The 15,562-nt window shown below is 54.4% G+C and overlaps 1 protein-coding gene and 1 long non-coding RNA gene across 5 annotated transcripts in view; one reads left to right on the top strand and one right to left on the bottom strand.

Moving 5' to 3' along the window:
- Window positions 1-13,213, bottom strand: part of KIFC2 (kinesin family member C2) — a 38,381-nt gene extending 25,168 nt beyond the window's left edge. The window contains exons 1-5 of one of the 4 annotated variants that reach the window (XM_053248039.1): window positions 12,665-13,213; window positions 3,322-3,409; window positions 2,825-2,994; window positions 1,460-1,715; window positions 132-319 (exon numbers count right to left, since the gene is read on the bottom strand). In XM_053248039.1, coding sequence (XP_053104014.1) covers window positions 132-319; window positions 1,460-1,715; window positions 2,825-2,994; window positions 3,322-3,409; window positions 12,665-12,826 — 864 coding nt within the window. In that variant the 5' untranslated portion in view covers window positions 12,827-13,213. Of the gene's footprint in view, window positions 1-131; window positions 320-1,459; window positions 1,716-2,824; window positions 2,995-3,321; window positions 3,410-9,827; window positions 9,959-12,664 lie in introns of those variants that run through there. The other 3 variants (XM_053248036.1, XM_053248035.1, XM_053248037.1) reach the window with 3 other exon arrangements.
- On the top strand, window positions 7,950-10,766 carry LOC128323996 (uncharacterized). Its single transcript, XR_008306562.1, has 2 exons — window positions 7,950-8,064; window positions 10,078-10,766. It is a non-coding gene; the product is annotated as an uncharacterized LOC128323996 (long non-coding RNA).
- Window positions 13,214-15,562: the final 2,349 nt, after the last annotated feature.

Here is a 15,562-nt window from a genome sequence, read left to right as displayed (position 1 = left end):
AGTGATGCTGTCCAATTATATCCAAGTCCCTCTGCAAAAACTCAAGGTAGCTCAGTGATGCGCTGGAAACCATAAATAACGCCAGAAGGAAGCAATACATAATAACAATCTTTTAAAATGCTCGATCTCACTTGATGGTGGAAGCCGCCTGCCAGGCGCTGCTTCTCTCTCTCCTGCTCCTCTGCCTGCTGCCGGAGCCCAGTCACCTCCTCAGCCAGACGGCTTCTCTCCCCCTGGAGGGCGCTGATGGACTCCACCAACTGGTGCACGCCCGCTGGGGCCACAGGGTACAGCAAGCAGGCCGCGGGCAGCTTCATACCTGGCCAGAGAAGAACAGGCATGCTGTGATGTTGCGACAGTGGCTGCACTCGTGCAGTGAGCCATGATGCAGCCACCCCAACAAAGTCACGTCACTGGACAGGTACTCAGAGGGGCTCCATCTCTTGGTCTGCTTGGTCTGCTTGGGCAAGCGTTGGGCTTGCACAAGGACAGCAGATACCGTCGCCTTTCCTGGGCATGTTCCCCGAGAGCCTTCTTGTTGGCGATGCCAGGATTTGAACCCGGGACCTTCCGCCTGCCAAGCAAGTGCTTTTCCACTGCATCCAGCCCCACCATCTGTATATAAGCACTAAATATTATCTTGCATTTCTTGCGCTGATGTGGAGGGGAGGACAGCCGGCCTTGTGGTAGCGAACAGTAATTGTCCCCTTTGCTAAGCAGGGTCTAATTTAATTTTTTTTTAAGAGTTATTGCTATTGTTGTTCACCACCTAGAGTCTTTCAAGAAGGCGGTATATAAGAAAATTGTAACAAAATGAATAAATAATAAATAAAAGCAGTTGATGTTTAACATCAACAGTTTAAGCAACAGAGAGAGAGAAGCCTAGAACGGAGGGAGGCTGGCCTAGAGGGCACGGCAACGTACCCCCAGAAAAGCCCTCAAAAACCCCAGGGAGAGGAGAGCGGGTCTCCTGGTAGCAAGCCTGGCTTGTCCCCTTAGCTAAGCAGGGTCTGCCCTGGCTGCATCTGAAAGGGAGACCAGAAGTGTGAGCACTGTAAGATCTTCCCCTTAGGGGATAATGGGGCCGCTCTGGGAAGAGCAGAAGGTTCCAAGTTCCCTCCCTGGCGGCATCTCCAAGACTGAGATTTCTGCCTGCAACCTTGGAGGAACCGCTGCCAGTCTGTGAAGACAATACTAACCTAGATGGACCAAGGGTCTGACTCAGTCTATGGCAGCTTCCCATCTTCCTATGACACACAAGCCATCATTGGGGAATACTGCGACACTTGCATTGCCTACTAGGCAACACTGTCACTTAGGACATCTCTGTGTAGAAATAAACACAGGGGACGGGGAGCACTTCGGGCGACAACCAGCGGAATGAATGCGAACTTAAGAGAATGGCCGCGAGGGCGAGGAAGCTGCTGCCCCCGTGTGGGCGGTGGTGCTTGGGGGTCACCTTGGTGGGTCTTCTCCAGGAGTTCCTGCTGCTCGCGGATGATGCCCTCCAGGCTCTCAATCAGGCTGAGCTTGTCCTTCACCCGCTGCCGGTAGGCCCTCTTCAGCCCGCGCAGCTGCTGGCGGCGGCGGCCTTCTTCCTTGCGCAGGCGGGCGCGGTACTCCCCGGCCTTCCCCTGCAGCTGCTGCATCTGGGTGTAGTGCTCCAGGAAGGAGAGGAGGTGGGACATGACCGAGAGGAGGGGCGACTCCAGAGGCTGGCGGGGCGAGCAGCACCCACCCAGGGGGAAGGAGGAGGCGAGAAGAGGGGCAGGGTGTGCAGAGAGAGAGGGAGAAGGAAGGGAGTCAGCAACGGCCGTGGGGAAGGGCTCTCTCTTCACCCTCCGGCGGCTCATTCTTTCCTCAGATTCCCGCTTCCTGTATCCACCACTGCGTCCTCTCTAGTCATCAGGCGGTTTGAATCCCCTCGGGAGGACTTCCCCAGCCTTGGGTCCGCAGATACTGTTGGACTACAACTCCCATCATGGGGGTTGTAGTCCAACTTGGGGAGCCAAAGTTGGCAGCCTCTGCCCTGCGAAGAGACTCCTTGAACAGCTCTAAAGAATCACCAGATCAAAATGAAGAAGCTGTGTGGAGCCGTGCTCCCATTCAGTAGCAGACGGATGTCACCCAAACGGGTCTACTGTGTTCATGGAAAACAGAGGGTGGGGCTCTCCAAGAGGCACACAAGGAAGGCGAGGTGACCCTTCCCCACTCCCCCCACCATGGTTCTTTGCCCCCAGCACTCTTTTCTCCCAGTCCCACCCACCTTTGACATTGGAGGCAGGGGGGAAGGAGTCCGGACTCCCAGCTGCAAGGAGGGAGGGAGGTCAGGTGGGGGAAGGTTCGGCTCCCCTCACCCACACATCTCTTTAAGCACTCATCAGAACATAAGAACAGCCCTGCTGGATCCGTTCCAAGGCCCATCCAGTCCAGCATCGTGTTTCCCACAGTGGCCCTCCAGATGCCTCTGAGAAGCCCACAGGCAAGAGGGGAGGAGGGCATGCCCTCTCTCTTGCTGCTGTTGCTCCACTGCAGCTGGCATTCAGAGGCATCTTGGCAGTGAGGCTGGAGGTGGCCCATAGGCACCAGACTAGTAGCCATGGATAGACCTGTCCTCCATGAATCTGTCTAAGCCCCGCTTAAAGCCATCCAAGCTAGTGGCTACTACCACATCCCATGGCAGAGAGTTCCATAGATTAATTAAGCACTGCATGACAAGATACTTCCTTTTGTCAGTCCTAAATCTGCTGGCATGCACACACACACCCCTGCTCCTCTCCCTATACAGTCCTGGAGCAATGTAGAGTGAATTGGGGAGAATTACCTTCCCACTGGGCGACTCTTTTTCTGCAAGATGGAACTTCTCAGCAGCCTCTTGCTTGAGGGACCGGAACTCAGTGAGCGGCGTGGGGGCATCCCCCAACCCTTCCCAGCTGGAGCCTTCCTCATCTTCCTCCTCCTCAGTGCTGCTGTCTTTGTCGCTGTCCGAGCTGCCTGCCAAGGAGAAGGTCCTGGCCAGTGAGAACCACCCCGGAGCGGGCTCCTTGCCTTCAGCGCCCTCCCTTCGGGGAGGACACACAGAGGAGCAGACCCCCCACAAGCCTCTGAGGAGTCCCTCCACCTTATCTACCGAACTCCCCCCTGCCAACCCTAATAATCCATCTCTTTCCCCCAAAGTGCCTTTCCTCTCTCTCCCACCACCACCAAAAAAGTGAGGAATTGCTCCTCCTGTCTGCCCCACAAAGACACTCATAATCATTAAACTCTTCTTTTGCCCCCTGGGGAGAGGCTGTGGGGTGCAGGGTGAGGAGGGGCACTTACTCTCCAGCTCAGCCAGGTCCTTCCAGTGGTCCTTGGGCAGCATCTTCTTGGCCCCCTTTGGGGGCTCCACACGAAAAGCTTTGGGACCCTGAGGGAGGCGAGAGTCAAGCATCAGCTCCAAAGCAAAAGGAGAGACACAGGAAATCATCATGAGAAGCGGAGCCCCCTCCTCAAGGAGGGCAGAGTCATCCATCACCTTAGGAATGCCTGTGCACACGAATTGGTGCCTGTGCATCTATTCAGATCTCCCACCCCACACACCTCTCCCCCAATCCTACAGTCACCTTGCATGGGAGAATGGATGGAGGGGATCAGCCACAATCCCCAGCAGAGAAGGACCTAAGCCTGCTGCAAAGGGAACCAGAGGCCGTGGGGGAAGCTGAGCAGTGACCCTGGGGCTGGGCTATGGAGGCAGGAAGGGAAGGCAGCGGAGGGCAGATGGCTGAGGAAACGGATCCCACTGTTAAGGGGCCTCTGGATGCGGTCTCCCAGCTCTGCTCTGGTCAGGCCAAAGGAGAAGCTGGACGTGGCTATCTTTGCAAGCAAAACTTCCTGATTGAATCCATCACACAGATCCAACTACAGTTGGCGAACTTGTTTGGATACTTTGTCCTGGCTGCAAAATTTGAAGACTCCCCATTCCCCCTGAGAGTTTGGCATTAAGCAGGGTCCTGCTGGCTCAGACCGAAATCTGTCCGGTACAGCATCCTCAGTGGCCCACCAGATGCCTCCAGGAAGCCCACAAGTGGGGTGTGAAGACAACTTGCCTTCCCCTGTCGTCGGTCATAGGAACAGCCCTGCTGGATCAGGCCCAAGAAGACCCATCCAGTCCAGCCTCCTGTTTCACACAGTGGCCCATCAGATGCCTCTGAGAAGCCCACAGGCAAGAGGGGAGAGCATGCCCTCCTCTCTCCTGCTGCTGCTCTCCTGCAACTGGTATTGAGTGGCATCTTGCCTCTGAGGCTGGAAGTGGCCTGTAGCCACCAGACTAGTAGCCACTGATAGACCTGTCTTCTGTTAATTTGTCAAAACCCCTTTTAAAGCCATCCAAGCTGGTGGCCATCACCACATCCCGTGGCAGAGAATTCCATAGATTACACGTTGTGTGAAGAAGTACTTCCTTTCGTTGGTCCTGAAATTTCCAACTTTCGGTTTTATGGGATGACCCCTGGTTCTAGTGCTGTGAGAGAGGGTGAAAAATTCCTCCCTGTCCACTCACTCTATTCCATGCATAATTTTATAAACCTCTATCATCTCCCTGTAGTTGCCTCTCCCCCTCACACCCAGTAACTGGCATTCAGGGGTATACTGCCTCTGAACAATGAAGTTCCACAGAACCCTCATGCTGGAGTGCAACTATATGTACTTGCACCCAATCTGAAAGTTGCAGCCCAGCATCCTCTGAGACAGACTGCAAGGGATCCTTGGCTGCACTTCACAGGTTGCGTAGGCAGCCAGCCAAGGCAACGGCCTGTCTTGGGCCAGGCGCTTCTCAACCAGCCGGGCTCCATACGCAGGGAGACAGTTGGAGGGCGTTAAGGAGTAACAGTTCTGTATTACGGGGATCACTGCCTCTTAGCCGTTATAAGCAAACCAGAGAGTGTTACGTGTGGCTCATCTGGATTAACAAGGAGTTAAAGGCCCTGAACTTGGATGAGCCCCTGAGCGAGTGGAGGGTGGGAGTCCAGCAGGGAGATCCCTTTTGGGCAAGGAGCCGGCTAAGTCCACCCAGCACTCTCACATGCCGGATGCTGCTGAACTCTTCATCAGCCCCAGGCAGGGGAAGGCACCATCTCCTGGGATGACTTAGCCAGGAAATACCACAGTCCGCTTCCTTTACCCCAACTCTTTGGAGGAGTCTAACAGCACAGCACAGCCTCCTTTGACAAGCAAAACTCTCCACTGCATTCAGACAGTGAGTGCACTCTGTTCAGCACATGTGTGCTAGCTGAGCGAGCAAGTGGGCATCTTCAAAGGCAAGGCACCTTTATTCTGGACGGCACCTGCCAGATGTGATGCATTCAGGCACAGTTAATCAACTATGCATCCTCACCTTAAACCAGGGGTTCTCAAACACGGACCCCGAGATGCTGTTGGACTACAACTCCCATCATCACCAGCCACAATGGCCTTAAGCCACAGTAGTCAGGGATGACAGGAGTTGTAGTCCAACAACATCTGGGGACCCATGTTTAAGAACTGCCCTGCCCTTAAGTGCAACCCAGATTGCCTCCTCTCCCTCTTTCCCCTGGACTAGGAGATACCCAGCGGCAGGCCTGTGTTAACAGTGCCTATGTGATGATGCCTAATGAGTCACACACACCCTTGCCCAGTCCCCATGCATAGATTCACCACGGCAAAGCGGGTTGACGTGTGCACAGATTTAATGTGTGTGTGTGTGTAGAGAGAGAGATATGTGGGGAAATTATGTATCTGGGGGACAGATGCAAGCGTCAGGCCTAACCTTTACACACACACACACACACACACCATTTACGTCATTTTCTCCCACATCAGCTCCGGTTCCCTGAATGACTCTCCTCCATTGTGATTCTTCATTTCTCCTACAATTAGGGGGCCTTTTCCTGGCGCTGGCGCTCACCAGGCTTTCTGCCAGAGCCACCAGCCATCACGTCTCTCCTCCCGCGGCAGCCAGAAGAGCCTTAAAGACGGAGGCTGGATGCCCTCCTTTCCTCCAGGGGCCAATCTCCCTGCCCCGGACAGCCCAGTTTTGTTGGGGTTCCCTCCCCCATTATCTCCTGTTCAAACTGGAGCCTAAACAAGGAGCAATATGAAATGTGCAGCTGCTTCCGTGAAATAATACATGTACATGGGGAAAGAGCCAAAGTTCATGCCCCCCTCAAACAGGCACACACACACACGGACTCCATCAGTCGTAGCTGTCTGGCCACCCTAGTTGGGAAGCAGCTCCGTTTCCATGGCGGCAGTTGCTATGGAAACACCATCACTGAGCCATGGGCCTGTTTGTGTGAGGTCTCCTGGCTGACAAGCAGAGTCAGATTTCTCCCTTCCTGGCAAGAAAAGGGCACATGTTCTCCTCAGCAGTTCCCCACAGAGACTGGGCCAATTTCTTTATAAGCTCCACGGAAGGGAGAGCCGGAGATCTTAAAGGAATGTGAGCAGTCTCTAGGCCCAGAGGGCTGAGCTTCTGCCTCCCAAGGGCAAAAGAACCACTGACATCAGGAGTTCTTCTCAAGCATGGTTCCCGAGATATTGTTGGACTACAAATCCCATCATTCTTTGGCTACTGTGGCTAGATAGGGGTGATGGGGGCTGTAGTCCCACAACATCTGGGACCCCAGGTTTGAGAACCCTTGACTAAAGGAGTTCCTTTGAGTCAGGGCTCACCAGTGCTTGGTTCTGAAACCATTTTTAATGCCCCAACTTTAAGACATGACACACTAAAAAAGGAGCACCTCTGAACAAGGTGCAGGGTGTGCTTCCCGCAACACTGAGTAAAAACCACCCCCAAGCCTCTGACCCCAGGATGTCATCAACATTACAGACTTCCTACACAGAAAGCACCTCCATGTGAAAAAGAGTGTGAAACTCACATGGGCACGTGAAGATATCACACAAATGCGTACATCCTTCATTAGCACTGCAACGAGGGATGTACACATGGTAAACATGCGCGTGTGAGATCTCCAGATGCACATGCGGGTTTTACACTCTTTCACACCGTGCCTTCTCTGTGAGAAATCCATAACGTTTAGAATAGCTCTGGACAGGGCAAGCTGCTTCTAGGTCACAGGCACACATGATAAAATGTTTTTCTTGTAAAAGCCGCAGGCTGTCCAAATGACATCGGAAGGATTCATACAGATGGGGCATCACGCACGGTCAGCAATGACAAGATGACAGTCAAGAGATCCTGAATGTGGCTGCTGGCTCTTCTGCGTCCCAGCACCTTCCTCCTTCATGGGGGCATAGCAAGGTTGGCGTGCACCCGGGGACAAGAGTAGAGATGGGCCCCTGTCCCCACTTTCTTCTCCTCCCTGCCCACCATGGGTAAAAAACAACACATGCTCAGCACACCCTTTCTCTTAAAGCTAAAGTGTGCAGTTGAGTCGATTTCAACTCCTGGCGCCCATGGAGCTCTGTAGTTTTATTTGGTAGGATACAGGAGGGGTTGACCATTGCCTCCCCCCGCACAGTATGAGATGATGCCTTTCAGCATCTTCCTATATTGCTGCTGCCCAATATAGTACCAGTGGGGATTCAAACTGGCAACCTTCCCTTTCTCTTACTCCTATACAAATATTATAACACACTTCCTATTAGGTATGTGCAGAACGTTGCAACGTCACAATGTTTTGAGCTCAAATAGACCATTTTGGGTGTTTTGAGCTCAAAACAGAATGCCCTTCAAATAAAGGGTCTGTTTCGAGCTCAGAGCAGAACAACCCTATTCTGACTGAAAGGTTTTGATGTTTCAGGAGCCATTTTGGAGGCCTGTTTTCCCTTGCTGATTGGTTTCCTGGCACTGGCTTCCAATTGACCTGTGATCTCCTCGCTTCTTGGTTGGCTTATCATCATACCAATCAAATGCTGTCATGGGCAACTGTGCCCCCATTGGCTGGGGGGAGGGAGGAGGGAGGAGGGAGGGGGAACAAACGGAAGGAATTTCAAAATGCTTCCAAAGGGCCTGGGGAGGCAGAGAGAGCCCTTGTAGTGTGCCTCTCTTGAAGAAGATACTTCAGGAGAGGAGGAAGGCATCAAGTAAGGTTTGATTTTGGAGTTTTCTTTTCTCAGCACTGCGTATAATATGCGGTGCTATTGATGCTATAACTATCTAGTTTTGCTGGATCTCAGATTGACAAAGGCAGATCTTGGGTGCCTGCCTCCCTTGTGGTTTGATTTGTTTGTGAGATAGTGTTGTGGTGAGAAATGAACAGTGGCAGCTCTGTGTGTGTGTGTGTGTGTGTGTGTGTGTGTGTGTGAGAGAGAGAGAGAGAGAGAGAGAGAGAGAGAGAAAGAAATATTTCTTGGTGATTGCTGTGATGAGCTCCATGTTTGGCCTTGAGACTAATTTGTGCTTCACTCAGTGCTCTGGGCTGCTCTGCAATCTGAATTGCAAGGTATACTCAGTCAAAATGTCACTGAAGTTGTTCTAATTGAACTTATGGCTATCCTTGCTGCTGCTAAGGGTGTTGCTGTGGCAGCTGCTGCAATGCTAGGAAGTAACATAAGGAGTCATAATTGTGTGTGAGAGAGCAAGTTGTGCCAATGAGCAGCTTGTGCAACTTGCACAGGCACTGTGGCTGGCAGTGGATTCTGGGTCAGTGACTGGACAGATTCTCTTTTACTCTGTGTTTCTGCAATGTTTTTCTTTTTCAAGGGTTTTCTTTTGGAGGGTTGCAAAATGCATTGCAAATTGCAATGCAAAACTTGCGCGCACTGCACTTTGTGAGTGCAGCTACCTACCAACCATCCCAAAAAAGAAATTGGCAAGCGAGCAATTTTTGTTAACCTTTCCACAAAACCCCCATAGGATTCTAAGGGAGTTTTAGGGAAAGGTTAACAATTTGTTTTTAATCGCCCATTTGCCCATTTCTTTTGTGGGTTGGGTGGTAGGTAGCACCCATCATGCCCTACCACCCAACCCACTTTGCTGTCCCTAGGAACTATCCATGGGGAACAATGGGGTGTTTCAAGTTTCCCTATTGTTCCCCATAGCTGAAATACTCAAAATGTTTCAGGTTTGTTCCGTTGAAACAGCTGGGGTCAGCCACTGTTTCAATGAAACTTTTTGGCCATTTGCATTTCATTTTGACTTCGAAACAGAACACAAAAAATGTTTCATGCACATCCCTACTCCCCAAGAACACAGACACTTACACACAAACACTTGCACGTCTGCATTCCTCTGACTCAGAATTTAAAACAGACATATATATGACCAACATATGTACCTCCTGAAGAGGGCTCATCATTTTTAAAGCTGAAATGAGTCCTCTGAACAGGAGCCAACAGTGTGCCAGTGAGTCAGAAGGGGGAGAGAGAAGCCGTCACCCTGCCAGTGGGGTCCGCCTCCCGCAGGGGCCCAAGCAGAGACATTTGTCTCCCCTTGTTCAATTATAGCTACACCCTTGTCCTCCTTATAAGGTAGGAATATAGGAAGCTGCCATATACTGAGTCAGATCCCTGGTCCATCTAGCTCCATCTTGTCTACACAGACTGGCAGCAGCTTCTCCGAAGTTGCAGGCAGGAGTCTCTCCCAGCTCTATCTGGAGATGCTGCCAGGGAGGGAACTTGGAGCCTTCTGCACACATGCATGCAGATTTTATTTATTTGTTTTATTTATTTATTTATTTTTGCATTTATATACCGCCTTTCGTTAAAAAGATAACCCCAAGATGCTCTTCCCAGAACAGCCCCATTCCCTAATAAGCAGGGAATATGTTACAGTACATGTAGTCTCCCATTCAAATGCAAACCAGGGCAGACCGTGCTTAGCAAAGGGACAATACATGCTTGCTTGCCTGCTTGCAGCCCTGAAGTCCCTTCCCTGCTCTGGAGGGGCGGCCGAGAAGGCTCCTCATTCTGTCTGCAGTGATACCTGTAGGGGACGTGGCATCTCCCCCTCCACCTCACCTGCTCCATCATTCCCCAACGCAGCTATGAGAGCTTCTCTTCCAGGAGACAAAAATTAGCTGCAAGCACCACATTTCCCTCTTCTAAGACTGTCAACGCCACTCAGGCTGACCTGAATTCTTTGAAATTCTTTGACAGCCACCCCCGTCTTCCCCCAGAGTGGCAGCAGGGAGAAATGACAACTTGGATCAAGCCACAGCCGTGGAATGTTCCTCTCCTCCACCAGCACCCATCCAGCCCAGTGCAGAAACTGCATCCTGCTTCCCCACCAGCTGGTGTTGCCGTGACCCCTACAGAAGCCCCAAGGTGGGCCAGAGTCCATAACTCAGCCTCAGAGACAGACCACGGACCATTAAAAATGTGCAGACCTCTCCGTGAACCCCTATGTGCACGTGAGTGGCAACGAGGGCTCTTCTTCCCTGGGAGAAATGACATCCTCAACCCAGGCAGTGAGCAGAGAGTCAGCTGGGTGAGTGAGAATTGGGGAGGCAACCTAGAAGAACTCACTGGTCCACAAGGTCCCTGATGCATTGGAGGTAACGCGAGTGACGGGCATACAGAAAGAGGCAGACCTTTACCGAACAGACCACAGGAACCCATATTTGGTCACTCCTGAACCCACCCATTCACACTCACAGCCAAGACAATGCCAGATATGCCTTCCACACACTTAAAAGTATTAATTTATTTTCAACTTCTATTCTATCCCATTATTCAGCCCCTGCGGAGCCTGCAGGATGACTAAACAGCTTCGGAACAATAAAATGCCCCTCTAAACATCTAAAACTAAGCACTGAAATCCAATAAAGCAAATCATAAAACCATAATCAGGCAGATGATGTGTATTTATGGGTGAAACGGGGATTTCTATCTAATCCACTTGGGATTGTATGGAATGGGGGGGGATCGTAATTCTTCAGGGCTATTAGCGTGGATGAGAGAAGGGGAAACTCTCTTCTCTGAAGACTCATCAAAATCTGAGAATTTTCTCAAAGGCTGGTCTCTAGCAACTAGATTTAAGCACACAGGGGGTGTTTTTTATTTGCCATTTCTGTGTTGCTGCATTTCTTGCTGTTTGAATAGGCTCCTGATTGCCCTGAGCTGTGGGGAGAACCTATAACTCAGCAGTGAAGCATACTCAACAGGGGTTCTCGGCCTTGGGTCCCCAGGTACTGACTGTTGGACTACAATGCCCATCATCCCCAGCCACAATGGCTGAAAGCTCATTCCAGGTTCGATTCTCTATACCTCTAGCAAAAGAATTTCAAGCCCCGTCTGAAACCTTGGAGAGCTGTTGCCAGCTGGAACAGACCATCCTGGGATAGGGGGACATAGGAAGCTGCGCTATACTGAGTCAGACCCTTGGTCCATCTAGCTCAGTATTGTCTTCACAGACTGGCAGCGGCTTCTCCAAGGTTGCAGGCAGGAGTCTCTCTCAGCCCTATCTTGGAGATGCTGCCAGGGAGGGAACTTGGAGCCTAGATGCTCTTCCCAGAGCGGCTCCATCCCCTGATGGGGGAGTATCTTACAGTGCTCACACTCCTAGTCTCCCATTCATGTGCAACCAGGGTGGACCCTGCTTAGCTAAGGGGACAAGTCCTGCTTGCTACCACCAGACCAACTCTCCTCTCCTCCGAGGAGAGGAGTCAGACCAAGGGTAAAAGGCAGCTTCAGGTGTGTTGCCCATGATGTGAGGGTGAGGGCAGGCTGCCCAGAGTCCCAGCAGGCACGTGGGGACAGCTTGGAGAAAGGTCCTGAGGCCTTCCTTGCAAGGAGGAACGTGTCCAACACCCCTAGCAGGGGCAAGGAAGGCGCTGCAGCCCACCACAAGCAAAACACTGCAGCAAACACCTTTGAAACTGCTCCCCGCTTTGGCAGGGCTGGGAGACCATCTTTGCACCTGCCTGTTGGGCACAGAGGTGGGCTGCATGGGCAACTGGGGGCAGAGAGGACTTGGAGTAGAGAGAGATGCAGGGAGCTGCAGGGGGCCAAATACCCTGCTCTTCCTCGGCCTCCAGCCAACACCCTGCTTCTTCCACCACCACCACCCATCCCGCTGAGCTGGTGACCACAGAACCAGCTCTTGGAAGGAGCTGGGTGGTCTCAGCTGCCCCTGTCCAGAGCCACCCTCCTGGGCCACAGGGACTTGGCACCTGCTGATACTGGGGCTGATACATATTTGGGGAGGGGCACCTGGAGAAGCCCCCCTGGTCTTGAAGTAGCGAGCATGACTCACCGTCCCCTTTGCGAGGAGGGTCTGCCTTGGTTTGCATGTGGACGGGAGAAATTGTGAGCACCGTAAAATACCCCCTAGAGGGAATGGGACCACAGCCCACCAGAAGAGCACTTGCAGGCTTGCCTGCGGAGGGTCCAGGTACAATCCCTGGCAGCATCTCCAGGTAGGGCTGGGAGAGACTCCTGCCTGACTCCTTGGAGAGCTGCTGCCAGTCAGTGTGGACAGTGCTGAGCCCGATGGTCTGACTGGGCATAAGGCAGCTGCCTAGGTCCCCCTGCATGCCCGGGAAGGACTATGGGGTAGGGCGGGCTCCGCATAGCTGCATGTCAGAACCGCGTGTCTGGGGGGGGGGGGTGCACGCGCCCTTAACAGCCACAAGGAGGGACACGCCACGCGGACCACTCAGTCTGCACAAGCGGGGGGGGGGGGGCCGCGAGCCTGCCCCCAGAAGCGCATCCCCCCTCCCGTGCCCCGCCCCGCCCCTCTTACCTGTGGGCGGCGGCCGCCTTGCCCGGGGGCGAGCTGCTGCTGCTGCTGCTGCTGCTGCTGCTGCTGCCCCTGCCCGCCGGCCGCCCCCTCCTCTTCCTGGCCGGCATCCTTCCTGAAGAGGGTGTAGAAGATGTACACCAGGAGGGAGTAGAAGGCGTACATGATGGGGCAGCGGCGGGGGTCGGCCGGGGGGCGCCCCCGTCCCGAACAGCCTGGCTGGCTCGGCGGCGCCCGCCCCTTCCTTCCTTCCTTCCTAAGCCGGGTCCGCCCGGGGGCCCAGCGCCGCCGCCGCCGCCGCCGCCCCCTCCGCCGTCAGAGCAGCCAGGCGGGCGCTCCCGCTTCGCATCCTTCCTCGGCGCGGCGGCGGCGGCAATCCCAGCACGCCCCCTCGGGCTGCGGCAGCCGCCGCCGCTAGTCCCGCCCCGGTCTGCGCAGCACCTGCCTGCCCGCGCCCTGCTGCCCCTTCCCTCGCGCGCTCCTCCGCTCCCCGCCGCAGCGCAGCAAGGGACCCTCCTCCAGCATGACGGCACGGCTGGTGGCAGCGGCGGCGGCGTCTCTGCACAGGAGCGCCGAGTCGATACGCGTTTCTGGCGCGTAGGAGCCAGCCTGCTGGGCTGCCAAGGGGGGCGGGAGCAACAGCCTCTGGATGCCCAGAAGTGGCGGCGGCGGCGGCTGCTACCGCCCTGGAGCAATGGCCACCCGGCTCCTACTCTGGCTGGCAGCAGCTCTCCTCCGCGGCCTCCAGCGAGCAAGGGGCTGAGGGTGGGGGCCGAGCTGGCCCTCGGCATGCAAAGCAGGTGCTCGTCCTCCCCTAGGCAGCTCTGCGCCCCCTCCCCATCCTCCGCCACGCGGCAGGGGGCAGCGGCGCGGTGGGTAGCGCCTCCCTGGCAGCCCCCACCCCCCATGCGTGAGTTGTGCCAGGGACCGAGCATGTGCCAGCTGCTCAGGCCCTGGCGCAGAGAGCGGCGGGGGTGGGATCGAGGCCCCTCGTCCCTCCCTGGGGGGAGCAGCAGCATCTGCTCTGCAACTAGCCTAGGAGGCGGCGGCGGCGGCGGCCTCGCGCGACTCTCCCAGCGCTGCACACTGAGGCCGTGGTGCGGCAGATGGCAGCAAAGGGCCCCTCTTGGCGAGCGGCCGGCCGCCGCGACTCGCTCCTGTCCTGCTGTGGGGATGGAGCCGCCCCTCGGCAGCCACCGGCCTGGCGAGCAGCCTGCTCCCTCCCTCCCTCCCTCCGCAGCAGGTGCGAGAAGCCTTTTGGAAAGAGCTGCTGCGCAGGCACAGAGTTGCCAGCTTCTCTTCCGGCAGGGCCTGGGTGCGCTGCCCGCCATCCCTACAGCAATCCAAGCGCTCAGGCTTTCCCCAGTCACCCTGTGCGTGCACAGACCATGCGGGATGGGGACCATTTTGCCCGCTGAACTTCCTCTGGCCACACAGCTGTCGCCAGTGCTGCCAGGAGGGGACCTGTCGGAAAAGCTGCTGGCAACCGGCAGGGCAGGGCAGGGCTGGGCATTTGTCCAAAAGCTTTTCCTGCCGTGACTGGTAGAAAGATCCACCTAGCTGGCAATTGGCTTCTAGCAGTGGTGTCCTGGCAAATTCAGAAGTGCGGGCAGCGGTGCTCTTAGTCCTGGACTTGGGGGCCAAGGTCCAGGGCCTCCTCCACACCCCCTGGGCCCCCCAAAGCCTCTCTAGTCTGTCCTGAGTGGTGTGCTGCGCCACCGGCCTGTGATGTGCTGGGAGGCTGAGTGTGATTGCAACCTGCACCCGGTGCTTGAGAGACTGAGGGTGGGGGGAGTGGGGAGAGAAACCTGTGGGATGGAAATATACGTTGCATGTTGAAATGTTTCTGCTCATGCATATTTGCGTGAATATACCTGTTTTAGATCCCTGCGTTCTTGTGCGTTCAGTTACTGTTTGTGCCCACAAAAACCTACACCTGTTAAAAATACTGTGTGTGTCAGGTGAGGGGATGATCCTTAACTTGCAGCTGGCCTTTAGCTCCAGGGTCCAAAATTACCTAGGTGCACCTCTGAGTGGAGGCCCCAGAGCCAACCTCAAATGGCCACACCCCCACAGATATAGACAAGTTTACAAGAAGTCCAGGATCATGCAAACTCTAGGGAACATACTAAAAAGAACGACAGGGAATGCCCACTGAAAGGCAGGGTTGGGAAAGACTCCTGCCTGAAGCCTTGGAGAGACAGTGCCAGCCAGTGTTGGCAGTACTCAGCTCGACAGACCAAGGGTCTGACTCAGTCCAAGGCAGCTTTTCCAAGACAGGAAGCATGGCAATAAAATCAACAGTCTGGTATGAAGTGATGTGACACACTGTTGGAAGAGCAAGAGCAGCACATGATTTCCATGTAGAAACTAGCCCAGGGCTTTGTCTCCCTGCAGCACTCCCACACCACCTGCCTCCAAAAAGCACAAGCAGGCTACGCAACCACCCTGCAACATGACTGTTGGTGTTCTGAGATAGACTGCCCCTGAATATGGAAGCTAATCACTGTTGTCTTGATAGCCTCACCCTTTGTGGATTTTTCTGACATCCTTTCTTGAAGCCACCTGAGCTAGTGGTCGTCATCTTCATATGTTGTGGCAGGGAGTTCCCTGGGTTAATTATGCCTTGAGGCCACCCTACCTCTGCAAGGCTACAACCATTTAGTAAGGATGGTGTGTTTTCTGGACATTGCAATGCTTGCCTGGGCAGGAATGACTTTCCAGGCTTCATGCTTCGTAATATAATAAAGAGCAGGGAGGGAACAGCAAGGGTGCTTTGTGAGGCCAGTGTTCACCAAGCCCTACCAGTGGCCTTTTCAGGAAAAACAAAAACGGCTTCCGCTGCTGAGTGGATTCGAAACAGGCTTTATCAGCTGGTAGGATTCAGGTTGCAGTAGGTAC

The sequence above is a fragment of the Hemicordylus capensis genome, chromosome 4, assembly GCF_027244095.1.
Source record: "Hemicordylus capensis ecotype Gifberg chromosome 4, rHemCap1.1.pri, whole genome shotgun sequence".
Classification (NCBI taxonomy): domain Eukaryota; kingdom Metazoa; phylum Chordata; class Lepidosauria; order Squamata; family Cordylidae; genus Hemicordylus; species Hemicordylus capensis.
Note: the sequence above shows the minus strand (reverse complement) of the source record. Positions and strands in the feature narration are given on the sequence as shown.